The following is a 13502-nucleotide window of genomic DNA, read 5'->3' as shown; positions in this document are numbered from 1 at the left end:
TCTTTTCCTCTGACTCCTAAATCACAGTGGCTCTGTGCATGAGCACCTGTCTTCACATTCACCCTCTTTGTCGCCCCCTGCAGGTGCAGTGGAGAAGAGTTCTAAGCATGGTGCCGAGGACAAGACCCAAAACATTATCATGGCCATGAAAGAGCGGATGAAGATCCGTGAGAAGAACCGCCCTGAAGTGTTCGAGGTTATCCAGGACATGTTCCAGCTCTCCAAGGATGACTTCTCCACCCACCTGAAGAGTGCCAAGCAAGCCGTGCTGGAGGGCACGTCAAAGTGGTCTGCCAAGATCGCCATCACAGGTCAGTGGCTGTGGTTGCAGTAACTGCACTGTGTGGCGGGGGGGGTCGTGGAGTGGAAGTGGGGGTCAGGGGGTCAAGGGGTATGTGGGGGTCAGTGGGGTGTGGGAGTCAGGGGGGCCACGGGGTGTGGGGGTCAGGAGGGTGTGGGGGTCAGTGGGGTGTGTGGGTCAGGGGGTGTGGGGGGGTCAGGAGTGTTTGGGGTCAGGGGGTGTGGGGGGTCAGGGGGGTGTGGGGGGTCAGGACAGGGGTGTGGGGGAGTCAGGGGTGTGTGGGGGTTGGGGAGTCAGGAGGGTGTGGGGGTCAGGAGTGTGTGGGGGTCAGGGGGTGTGTGGGGGTGTGTATTTCCTGACCACTACCTCTGTACACTTACATGAAGCTCTTGGCCCAGTGATGCAATGAAAGCAGTTAGATGGATGGACCCTTAAATGCAGGGCCCTCCAGCAGTAGGAGAATGCTGTCCCCTCCCTCTGTCCCCTTCTTGCCTCTGTTTCCTGCCTCTGTCCTCTGCCTTTGTCCCCTGCTTCTGGACAGAACCAGGAGGCCTCCAGCCCTGTCCCTGTCATGCTTTGGTGAAGCCATAATCTAGTCCTAGATCCTCCTTTTTTCAGAGTGTTATTCAGTAAAGCAGGTAACTAGGCCAGCCCTCAGTCAGACAAAAGGCAAAATAAAAAATAAATGTTCTTATGAACCTGCGGGTAAATATGACCTGGCTACTACTCTATGGGACAGTGTACTATGTAGAACATGAGGTGGTAGTTATTCAGAGCCAGTCACATGATCGATCACATGATTTCTGAGAGGTTTCACTGACTGCTTATTGCACCAATAGAATTAAAACTAATTAAAACACATCAAAGCACTAGTGGGTGACACACCCAGACCAGAGTCTGTGTGCCAGGATATGTGTCCGCACAAGCTCACCCCGTGACTTTGCAACTCGGATGGTGGACACTGTGAATTACTGCTAAGCTTTCGTTTCTGAAGAAGTGTCAATATGTGTGAGAGACACAGAGAGAAACAGCGAGAGAGAGGAAGAGAGAGAGAGAACCAGAAAGAGAGAAAGTGGGAGAAAGAGCACAACAACAGAGGTGGTCACATGGTTTCATCTACCTTTTGTGACGAATCGAAGTCCTCCATTTTTAGAATGTGTTGATGGGCTCCTGATTTATTTATCGTTCATTGGATAAACATCAGGGCCTATTGATCCTGCCTCAGTATGGCAACAACACCTCCAGAGTTCATATTATTGTGTGGGGTGGGCAGCGGTCGCCGGGCCTGACGTAGGTAAGAGATGCCCATCTTCACTGAGACTTTTTGATCTGTATCCTAATATAAAAGATTACTGTTTTAAAGTAGCAATATTATTACACCATTTTTTAAAATTAATTATTAACTCATTAATTGCCACAGTTTTGGATCACTGGTCCTTTAACATGGAAGACAGTGTGCCCACCAAAAGCTCCCACAAGCTGATGTATTTTCTTCATGCAGACTCATGAATAACTCACACCAACAGCATGTCCCTTCCCCCACTGAGAAAGCCCTTTACTGCAGTGGCCAGACCTCTCCACTCCTAGCAACCTGGGATAGAATGCTTTGCTATTGGGGAGAAGAAAGTGGTGCTTTGTTAGGGTATGGGTGATGTAATTTAAAAACATTCTTCTGTGCTATGAGATATGGACTCAAAAAATTACACTGGTAGTCCTGTTAGATATCGCACTGCATTCACTGGAGAAGAGGAGGTACATTGAAAACCATATTTGGGGTTCTTCACTCCTGCCACACTCTAAAGCACCTTCCTCTCAAACTTATGAAGAATTCGGCACTTTCTAAGATGCCCAGGCGCTTATGCAGTCTCTTGTCAACTCAAAGACTGACTACTGCAACTCACTACTTGTTGGTCCTCCTCTGAGAGCCATCAGACCTCTACAACTTGTCCAGAATGCAGCAGGATGACTGGTTTTCAATCTTCTGAAGTTCACACACATCACTCCACTGTTGTGCTCACTTCATTGGCTTCCAGTAGCTGCATGCATCAGATTTAAAACCTTAATGTTCGCCTACAAAGCCAAAAATTGACCAGCCCCTTCATACATGATGTGAATGGTCAAAGCCCGATCCGTGCCTCGAGTACTTCAAACCTCGAGTATGGCTCGAATTGAAACACCATGCTCATGGAAATCTCATGCAAGACAAGCATGGAGTCTATTCTCTGTCCTGGCTCCCAGATGGTGGTTCGAACTTCCACTGGCTGTCTGTACAGCAGAGTCCTTTGCAGTCTTTAAACGTACAAGACTCATCTCTTTGTGGAATATATAAAAGACCACTGAACCTGCACGTATGGAAATTTGTATTACGGTTAATTCACTGAACACTGTAGCACTTATTGTTTTCTGATATAGTGCTTTTGCTTATTTTGTTATATTTTGCATGCAATGTTATTGTGAGGAGATGCGGTGATGATACAGGTTTCTTAAATCAACCTGTTTTTCTCGCTATCTAAACCTTGCAGACTTTACTGTCTGCTCCGCCCAGCTGGTGACATCGCTCCAATCTCTTCCAGCCCAAGGATATATGTCCCCTGAATAATTAATCACCTCAGTCATTCATATTTAATCACCAAGTGCCCACAGTCCTTTTATGGTGCCGCATGAAGTGCTCCAGACTAGTAAACAATGCTGGAGTCTTTCTCTGACACTCTCAATGCCTTTGTGAATATTATTAATAAACACACACAGATCCTGAAGTATTTGCATGGGTGATCATCCTGCAGAGTTTTGCTTTATTATTGTGTGTTAACATTCAAAAGCTTTAATTAGGGGCACTAAGTCACCCTTGACCCTTTCGTTGTCTTTCTCGCTTGTCCTCTGCTCTGTTTCCTCCAGTCCTGTGTGCCCAGGGTCTGCAGGCCAAAGACAAGACAGGCTCCAGCGACCCCTACGTCACTGTGCAGGTGGGCAAGACCAAGCGCAGAACCAAAACCATCTTCGGCAACCTCAACCCCGTCTGGGACGAGAAGTTCTTGTTGTGAGTTGCTCTTCACCGTCGTATGTGTGACTGTTCTGGAAACTTATTGAAGGATCTGCTGGGCATGGTGAAGGAAGTTGATTCAGGTGTCAGATATCCCAGGACACAGGTGACGAGATAAACCATGACACAGGAGACGAGATAATCCATGTCACAGGAGACGAGATAATCCATGACACAGGAGATGAGATAATCCATGACACAGGAGACGAGATAAACCATGACACAGGAGACGAGATAATCCATGTCACAGGAGACGAGATAATCCATGACACAGGAGATGAGATAAACCATGACACAGGAGACGAGATAAACCATGACACAGGAGACGAGATAATCCATGTCACAGGAGACGAGATAATCCATGACACAGGAGATGAGATAATCCATGACACAGGAGACGAGATAAACCATGACACAGGAGATGAGATAATCCATGATACAGGAAACAAGATAAACCATGACACAGGAGGTAGATAATCCATGACACAGGAGACAATGAAAGGTCAGCTCTTCCTTGTTTGTTCAAAACAAGCCACATTGCCAGAAGCACCCACCTTGTACCTGTGCTCTGGCCACTTTACAAGGTACACCTGTAAAACATTTAGCAAACACTTTCCTCCAACACGACTGCATGTATATCAGGACGTGTTCTCCCTGAGAACTGAACCCATGACCTTGTGTAGCTAGGACTCTGCTCTGCCTGCTTCACCCGGTGTGCCAACCAATGTGTCGGCAGCAATTTATCATCCTGTGTGTGTCCTCAGGTTCGTTGTGCTCCAGGTGTTATTTGAGAGTCAGACCCTTCTCAAGACAGCAGAGGCACTGACACAGGAGTGACATGGTTGTGTGTACCAAGATGATGCAGATTTAGCAGACCCAGCACAGACACAGTGTTAGTACAGGTCTAACAGACCCAGCACAGACACAGTGTTAGTACAGGTCTAACAGACCCAGCACAGACACAGTGTTAATACAGGTCTAACAGACCCAGCACAGACACAGTGTTAGTACAGGTCTAACAGACCCAGCACAGACACAGTGTTAATACAGGTCTAACAGACCCAGCACAGACGCAGTGTTAATACAGGTCTAACAGACCCAGCACAGACGCAGTGTTAATACAGGTCTAACAGACCCAGCACAGACGCAGTGTTAATACAGGTCTAACAAACCCAGCACAGACGCAGTGTTAGTACAGGTCTAACAGACCCAGCACAGACACAGTGTTAGTACAGGTCTAACAGACCCAGCACAGACACAGTGTTAGTACAGGTCTAACAGACCCAGCACAGACACAGTGTTAGTACAGGTCTAACAGACCCAGCACAGACACAGTGTTAGTACAGGTCTAACAGACCCAGCACAGACACACTGTTAATACAGGTCTAACAGACCCAGCACAGACGCAGTGTTAATACAGGTCTAACAAACCCAGCACAGACACAGTGTTAGTACAGGTCTAACAGACCCAGCACAGACACAGTGTTAGTACAGGTCTAACAGACCCAGCACAGACACAGTGTTAGTACAGGTCTAACAGACCCAGCACAGACACAGTGTTAGTACAGGTCTAACAGACCCAGCACAGACACACTGTTAATACAGGTCTAACAGACCCAGCACAGACGCAGTGTTAATACAGGTCTAACAGACCCAGCACAGACGCAGTGTTAATACAGGTCTAACAGACCCAGCACAGACGCAGTGTTAATACAGGTCTAACAGACCCAACACAGACACAGTGTTAATACAGGTCTAACAGACCCAGCACAGACGCAGTGTTAATACAGTCTAACAGACCCAGCACAGATGCAGCATTGCTCAGACTTTTACACACATCTCTGTCATTGCTTGCAATGGTCACAGAAAACTCACTGAGAAAGGGGCTAGAGGATGAATAAAACTGTGGTGTGTGTGGTGGCCGATGGGCTACGAATATGTTTATGTAAATAACTTCCTCAAATAAAGTATGTATGTGGGGGTTGTTTTAGCAGCTCCGCAGCTCTCTTGGTCTTCTTTCCCACAATGCAGTTTTTTTTATATAGCAGTTAAAAATGAAATTTTGTTTGGTGTGAGCTCTCAAGAGCAGCACCGAGACAAAACTTGTCACAACCTTGACAGCAGTATATAGCAGCTTCGCCAACACCTTATAAAAGAAACATAATTTCCAAAAATAGCACAAACAGATCACTTCAGATCCCTCTCACTTTGCCCAAACAGGTCCCTGAGAGATTTATGATCCATTTAAATGACCTTAAACGACTCCGGCCCTTTAACTGGACAGCCGTGTAATCACAACGGGCCATTTAACCGCAGCTTCCGCAGATGAGGAGCTCGGCACCATATCAGCCTCAGCCGGAGGCTCGCAGGTGTCGGCCGTGTGCAGGTAGATCGTTTCTCCTCATATTCCTGATGGTGTGTTGCCTGGAATGTCCCCAAGGCTCCTCGTGATCATTTGGGTACCACATTAGGGTGAAGCATTAGCATGGCACACACCTCCATTCATATATATTAGATCGCTGTGCTGGGGCTTTGGGGAGGTAGGTGGAGGCAGGGCAGATAGAGGCAGGCCAGCTGGGATCTATCTAAGGATAACCTTTTTCAAAAGGAACCTGAATACACAGAATAATTAAGATGCCACTGTGGGCAAACATTTCTTCATAGGTTGTCTTTGTGCATATTTTTGTGAATTTGTGCTGTTATTATTATTGACATTTTAAGGTAACCCCTTATCAAGTGTCTAGGGCAGACATTTCTGTGACTCACTAAATAAGCCAATAGGAATGCTGGTTTACAGCCCCACAGAGCCTCTGCTCAGAAGTTCTTTCATTCATTCATTCATTCATTCATTTAGTAAGAAAAGTCTTGAGTGTTCCCTTAGGCTCAGTGAGAGCCTTTTGTGCATAATGTCCTCAACAACCTGCCTGCATTACGAGACCAACGGATGAATATGGACAACTGCAGCAAACAGCAGAACAAAGTGTGCAGGAGGTTCAGGAGGTTCCAGAGGTGATACTGTGTGACCCATACTGTGTGAAGATTCATACTGTGACCCATACTGTGTGAAGATTCATACTGTGACCCATACTGTGTGAAGATTCATACTGTGATTCATACTGTGTGAAGATTCATACTGTGACCCATACTGTGTGAAGATTCATACTGTGACCCATACTGTGTGAAGATTCATACTGTGACCCATACTGTGTGAAGATTCATACTGTGATTCATACTGTGTGAAGATTCATACTGTGATTCATACTGTGTGAAGATTCATACTGTGATTCATACTGTGTGAAGATTCATACTGTGATTCATACTGTGTGAAGATTCATACTGTGATTCATACTGTGTGAAGATTCATACTGTGACCCATACTGTGTGAAGATTCATACTGTGATTCATACTGTGTGAAGATTCATACTGTGATTCATACTGTGTGAAGATTCATGTGCTGGTTCATCACTCCAGCCCAGTGTAAGCCAGTGTAAGCCCAGAGTTCTGCAGCTCTAGGCAACGTGACGGAGTTTACTGAGTTTAATCAGAAAACAACTGCTGACCCATTCTTTCACAGAATAGACACTTGTCCTTTATGTACCTTGGTCTGTCCATTCTAATCTTAGATTTAAAGGGTTTTTTTTCAGTATCTCCATTTGTGTTGTCCATATCGTTGGGCAATAACAGTAATTCACATTATCCATTAGTAGTATATCAAGAGGAAAAGGTTTTAAGCATCTGTTGTTTTTTTCTCAGTGGACATGCCTATAATACCAAAACTGACATTATCTTTGGAAAATGATCATTAGAATTATTTCCATGGAAACTGTATTCATTTCTAGGTCTTTGTGTGTACACCAGTCTCCAGGGATCCCACAGGTTTAGTTGGAACGTCTTCCAAAGTTATCTTGCTAATGACATTGGCTATTGATTGCTATTGCTTGGTCATTGATGTTTTTATAGCTGGCTTGTGGAGCTTTTTACATCACATGACCCATAAAGAATAATGTTTGATGTTCTGTTTTCCCATGGGTTTACGAGAAGGACTCTCAGGGTAATTTTATATTGATGACAGTTGGGAAGGTGAAACATCTGGCACCTTTGGAATTGATCACAGCTTGGTTTCAGTGTCTGCTACCCCCACCTCCTAACCCCATTTTCACCTCCTCCACCTCCACTCTTCCTTCACCCACTGCTCCGTCCAGCTCCTGGACTCAGAGCTGCTGTCTGCTGAGAAAGGCAGCAGTAGCTGGCTCTAATCAATGCAATGCACACATACGCTGCCCTGGTCAGAGCTCATGAGAATGGAGACTGGCACAGGACAGATACTGGGGCCAGTCTGCCCAAAGCAGGAGTAACCAAAAGACATTCTAAGCAATTCCCATGGATTTGTCTGTGCTGAATGCGGATGCTGGAGCCATGAAAAAGGTGGTGTAGAAAATAAAGGTGGTGTAGAAAATAGACACCTGAAACTCAGTGGGTGGAGATGGAGGTTAGCATGTGTCTCTTTCTCTCTCTCTCTCTCTCTCTCTCTCTCTCTCTGTCTCTCTCTATCTCTCTGTCTCTCTATTCTGTCTCTCTTTTTATCTCTCCCTCTCTCTTTCTCTCTCTCTCTCTCACACACACACAGGCTCATGGATGAATGCACAAGCACACACACACACTCGCACACATATTACTCTGTAGCCATTTCCCAAAACTGTCACAGTGACAGTGATTTAGTGTTGCGTGCTTGTGTGCAGTATTTAACACTTACGAGGCATGGACAGCTTGTATAGTGTGAGCACATGGCTGTGTGTTATTGTTTGCCTAGAGGCAGCTGTGGTCAGCTTTCTGTCTGTGTCAGCCTTTTACTCTCACACCTCCTGACTCCTGTTCTTCTTCCTGCCTGTGTATGTGTGCGTGTTTTATTCTGTGCATTCATAAACATAATCCTTTCCCTGTCCCTCGCTTCCAAATACTGTAATTACTGGAAAGCATTTCTGTTTTGGGAGAGGACAGAATAAAGGACGCATCACATGAACAGGATTAAATCTCAATGACAAAAGCGAGTGCTCAAGGAGACCAAACAGTGGGCGTCTTAATCGCAGGTGTAAAATTGTCTGATGTGTAGGGCAGAAGCTAACCAACACTCCAGCTAGCACCATCGAGAAAGAAAACAAAAACTCATGTGCTTTGCTGTATTTGGAAACCACTTGTATTTAAGGCCAAAGTACAAAGACATAACTTGGTGTAAATTGCACAGAATAGGTCCCAGCTATGGAAAAACTATATGCCTCCCAGCATATGGATATGAATATGTATATGAATATGAATGTGGATATGGATATGGAAAAAGCTTGAATCTGGCCTTTGGGACTTTGGGCCAACGTTGCCAACTGAGGTCTGGCTCCATAACGGTATGATGTGGCTCCATAATGGTATGACGGTTTGACATTCTCATTTTGTGGGAGTTTTTAGATGTGATGGCTGCTCAGAGTGAACAGAAACACTGATACCTTTTAGTGCTCCCATGGCCCAAGGCAGTAATGTCACTATACACTCACTGCTAAACAAAAACAAAAGACTGCAGCTCTCTATGGCTATTCAAAAAAAAAAATCCCAAGTTTTTCCATGTTTCCTGGTTTATACTAGCAGATTTAAACATCATTGGAATGTGGTGGCTCTTCACTTTTGAAAAGTGTCCAATATTCCACCACTCAAGTCCTCACCATTTATAGAGGACTTTTTATAAAATGCTTTGTTACAAAGCAGCGTCACAAATGTAAGGGTCCAGGTCCCTAATGAGCAAGCCAGACAGTGGCAAGGAAAAACTCCATGGGTGGAATGAATGAAGAAACATTTGGGGTACTAAGACTGATGAGTCAAACTAATAAACAGTCCATGCTTTATGCTTTATGTATCCACTTCACTCTAGATGGTGGGTGTATGGTGAGAGAGCTGGTTCTGCATCCACTGGGGTAGATGGGGTGGGTGGGTGGGTAGGTGTGGCAGCATCAGTTCTTCCGCTGGCTGCACTGGGACATTTTCTGGAATCATCTTAGATGTTTTGCCATCATCAGTTTTGACATCATCTCCACAGTAATGTGCAAATAAAACAGAACTATGTAGCTAGTTATGTAAAGATAAACAACACATGAACAGTCCATATACAGTAGAGGTTCCTGTGGTCAGTATGCAGCTTCAACAGGTTTATCTGTAGCAGCAGAACTAAAAAGGAGAACCAGGGGGTGACCACAGTCCTGAGGGGCCAGGGGGTGACCAAAGTCCTGAGGGGCCAGAGGGTGACCACAGTCCTGAGGGACGAGACGATGACCACAGTCCATCCACATGTATACATGAACAAACAACTCCAGTACTAAAAGAGTACTAAAGAGTAGAATGCCTCAACATATTCGCACAAAACAGGAAGCAGCCTCACTGCATGAGGAGCGTCACTCATGGTTTATGATTTGAATAACAGCTTTTCTGATTGGCTAGAGCTATTCTGAACATAAAGCATGGCCCTCTTTATAAAGCAGGGCACACTTTATTACGTGATAAGGAACCAGACTCTTCTTTCCTTTAGAGCAACTTCAGTCAATTTGAAAAGCTATTATTATTACCATTAGTTATTATTATAGTAATACTAACCTGAAATGGTTCTCATTACCACACACCGCTGATTAGCTCAAAATTGACCTCCAGGTGAGAAACCTTGGACAGTGAATTACATAGCTGCTTGCACGTTCCATAAGGACTGTGTACTGTGTACCTAGTGCTTGTCTTAGTGTGATGAGCAGTGCCTTTTCAGAACCGTGAACAGCAACATGGGGCTTATCAGCACCATAGACAGCAACAGAGAACAAGCCTCAGGTAGCAATAGGGTACCTGCCTTATCACAAGTCTTTTTCATCAACATTTACATAAATAAATACATAAATGCTGACAGCACTGAATGAGAGCTGTCAGCATTTATGTATTTATTTATGTAAATGTAGTAGAAAGGACTGTCATTTTCAGTTGCAGCACTGTTTCCTCAGCAAAGAAAACATGGGGAGATGCATGTCTAAAATGTGCTATAGAAAGCATGGGGAGAGATGGGTATTTATACCCATTCTATATGTATCCTCTGTTCTATATGTGCCCTCTGTGTGCGCTCTGTTCTATATGTGCCCTCTGTGTGCGCTCTGTTCTATATGGGCCCTCTGTGTGCGCTCTGTCCTATATGTGCCCTCTGTGTGCGCTCTGTCCTATATGTGCCCTCTGTGTGCGCTCTGTCCTATATGTGCCCTCTGTGTGCGCTCTGTCTATATGTGCCCTCTGTGCGTGCTCCGTCCTATATGTGCCCTCTGTGCGCGCTCCGTTCTATATGTGCCCTCTGTGTGCGCTCCGTTCAATATGTGCCCTCTGTGTGCGCTCTGTCCTATATGTGCCCTCTGTGTGCGCTCTGTTCAATATGTGCCCTCTGTGTGCGCTCTGTTCTATATGTGCCCTCTGTGTGCGCTCTGTCCTATATGTGCCCTCTGTGTGCGCTCTGTCCTATATGTGCCCTCTGTGTGCGCTCTGTCCTATATGTGCCCTCTGTGTGCGCTCTGTTCTATATGTGCCCTCTGTGTGCGCTCTGTTCTATATGTGCCCTCTGTGTGCGCTCTGTTCTATATGTGCCCTCTGTGTGCGCTCTGTCTATATGTGCCCTCTGTGTGCGCTCTGTTCTATATGTGCCCTCTGTGTGCGCTCTGTCCTATATGTGCCCTCTGTGTGCGCTCTGTCCTATATGTGCCCTCTGTGTGCGCTCTGTCTATATGTGCCCTCTGTGCGTGCTCCGTCCTATATGTGCCCTCTGTGCGCGCTCCGTTCTATATGTGCCCTCTGTGTGCGCTCCGTTCAATATGTGCCCTCTGTGTGCGCTGTGTCCTATATGTGCCCTCTGTGTGCGCTCTGTTCAATATGTGCCCTCTGTGTGCGCTCTGTTCTATATGTGCCCTCTGTGTGCGCTCTGTCCTATATGTGCCCTCTGTGTGCGCTCTGTCCTATATGTGCCCTCTGTGTGCGCTCTGTTCTATATGTGCCCTCTGTGTGCGCTCTGTTCTATATGTGCCCTCTGTGTGCGCTCTGTTCTATATGTGCCCTCTGTGTGCGCTCTGTCTATATGCGCCCTCTGTGTGCGCTCTGTTCTATATGTGCCCTCTGTGTGCGCTCTGTTCTATATGTGCCCTCTGTGTGCGCTCTGTTCTATATGTGCCCTCTGTGTGCGCTCCGTTCTATATGTGCCCTCTGTGTGCGCTCTGTCTATATGTGCCCTCTGTGTGCGCTCTGTCCTATATGTGCCCTCTGTGTGCGCTCTGTCTATATGTGCCCTCTGTGTGCGCTCTGTGCGCTCTGTTCTATATGTGCCCTCTGTGTGCGCTCTGTTCTACATGTGCCCTCTGTGTGCGCTCTGTTCTATATGTGCCCTCTGTGTGCGCTCTGTCTATATGTGCCCTCTGTGTGCGCTCTGTTCTATATGTGCCCTCTGTGTGCGCTCTGTCTATATGTGCCCTCTGTGTGCGCTCTGTTCTATATGTGCCCTGTGTGCGCTCTGTTCTATATGTGCCCTCTGTGTGCGCTCTGTTCTATATGTGCCCTCTGTGTGCGCTCTGTTCTATATGTGCCCTCTGTGTGCGCTCTGTCTATATGTGCCCTCTGTGTGCGCTCTGTTCTATATGTGCCCTCTGTGTGCGCTCTGTCTATATGTGCCTTCTGAAGTATGTGCTGTGGGAGGTGGCACCAGGTTTCAGGGAACATCATTTCCTTCATTCTTTTCCCCCAGCCTTTTGTCCAGTCTCTGAAACTCTGCTCTACTCTCCTTCATAAATTCAGCTCTTAAGTGGTGATGGTGCCTGAAATGTCTTTACTCTTCTCATTCAGTCCCGTTATGGCCCTCTATAGCAGAGCTATAAGCTGTGGTATTCTAGCTTGGCCCTCACATCCAAACCCGGTCCTGGATTTTCTCATTTCTGTTGCTGTAACTGGGTGGCCATTTCACCAGCTCCCCTGTTCTCAGTAATGAGAGGGTACTGCATCCTGCCCTTGAGAATGGTGGGTATTTGAATGTCCGTGGTATATAAATAAACAAGACAAAGACATACGTACTGAAATGCACTGTATTTATTATTTATCTGATATGGTGAGTGTATAGTATTGAATATTATTACTAGAATTAATGCTAGAACATATCCATACTGAGATGGCCTTCTTCCCATGTAAATAACATGCACCAATACAGCCTCACCACACCCTTCTCACACTGATATCTTTCCTCCATCCTTGGATGGAGGTTGTGTGCTGGGTGGAGGCATTGTTGTGCCTGGCAGGATTCTCCATCTGGAGCTCCGCCCTTCTGCTGACAGGAAGGGGAAACTTGCTCCCTCTCTCTGCCCCTCCCGCTCTGTCTCTCGTTTGTTCTCAGATTTGTGCTTAACCCATTACGCTCCAAGGACCTGTCAGTGGATCTAGTCTCATTTCTCTCTTCTGCAGCTACATGCCTTTCATATTTGCTGCAATTCCCTTCAGAGACATGTGTGCTTAGGGTTGGTTCACATTCAGTGCACTGGGAGGACCATCTCCCGGTACAGAAGTTTCCTGGTTGATTAATATGCCCAGTTCCTCAACTCTGATTTCTGAACCAATGTTTCAGTCTTGGGTGCCTCTGTTTTGTCTGTGAGCCCCTCTGTTTGTGGTAGCTATCAGAATGCAAGGACACTTTAGCCAAAGTACCCTTAAAATGAACTGCTTACATAAGCTTTGGGAATAGTGAGTAAATAATAGGATCTGGTGGCAGGAGGGAGAACTTTATTTTCTCTTTCTCATTTTTCTAAAGATTCATAACCTCTATCCTCCTTTATTTATATATTATTTGTATATTTCTTTCAATAAACAGAGGCTGTTTGTCTTTGTCAGTTCGCTCGCTACAGTCCAAATGGTTCTGGTCAGGAGAAACTCCCTGAACTATTTCTTTTTTTCCGGTGGCTTCGCAGAAGGTGTAATCTTTCACAGAGGCAGTCTGCTCAGTTTTGCAACAAGCTGCTCAGGAAAACAGATTGAACAGTCCCTACTCTTCTGTCCTTTGAAAAAAAAAACCCACCACTTTTCAAACTACTGAAAAACCTTCACCTTCCTCAGTAAGTCCTAGCAGTGTTCTTT

The 13502-nt window shown here is 45.9% G+C and overlaps 1 protein-coding gene across 3 annotated transcripts in view; it reads left to right on the top strand.

The window, feature by feature from the left end:
* unc13c (unc-13 homolog C (C. elegans)) overlaps positions 1–13502 on the top strand; it is a 143515-nt gene that overhangs the window by 27152 nt on the left and 102861 nt on the right. For all 3 annotated transcript variants that reach the window (XM_081716214.1, XM_081716215.1, XM_035525330.2), the window contains 2 exons: positions 84–311; positions 3197–3338. In XM_081716214.1, coding sequence (XP_081572340.1) covers positions 84–311; positions 3197–3338 — 370 coding nt within the window. The remainder of the gene's footprint in view (positions 1–83; positions 312–3196; positions 3339–13502) is intronic.

This window comes from Electrophorus electricus, chromosome 6, assembly GCF_041902795.1.
Source record: "Electrophorus electricus isolate QZ-2024a chromosome 6, ASM4190279v1, whole genome shotgun sequence".
Lineage (NCBI taxonomy): Eukaryota > Metazoa > Chordata > Actinopteri > Gymnotiformes > Gymnotidae > Electrophorus > Electrophorus electricus.
This window is presented reverse-complemented; position numbering and strand designations above follow the sequence as displayed.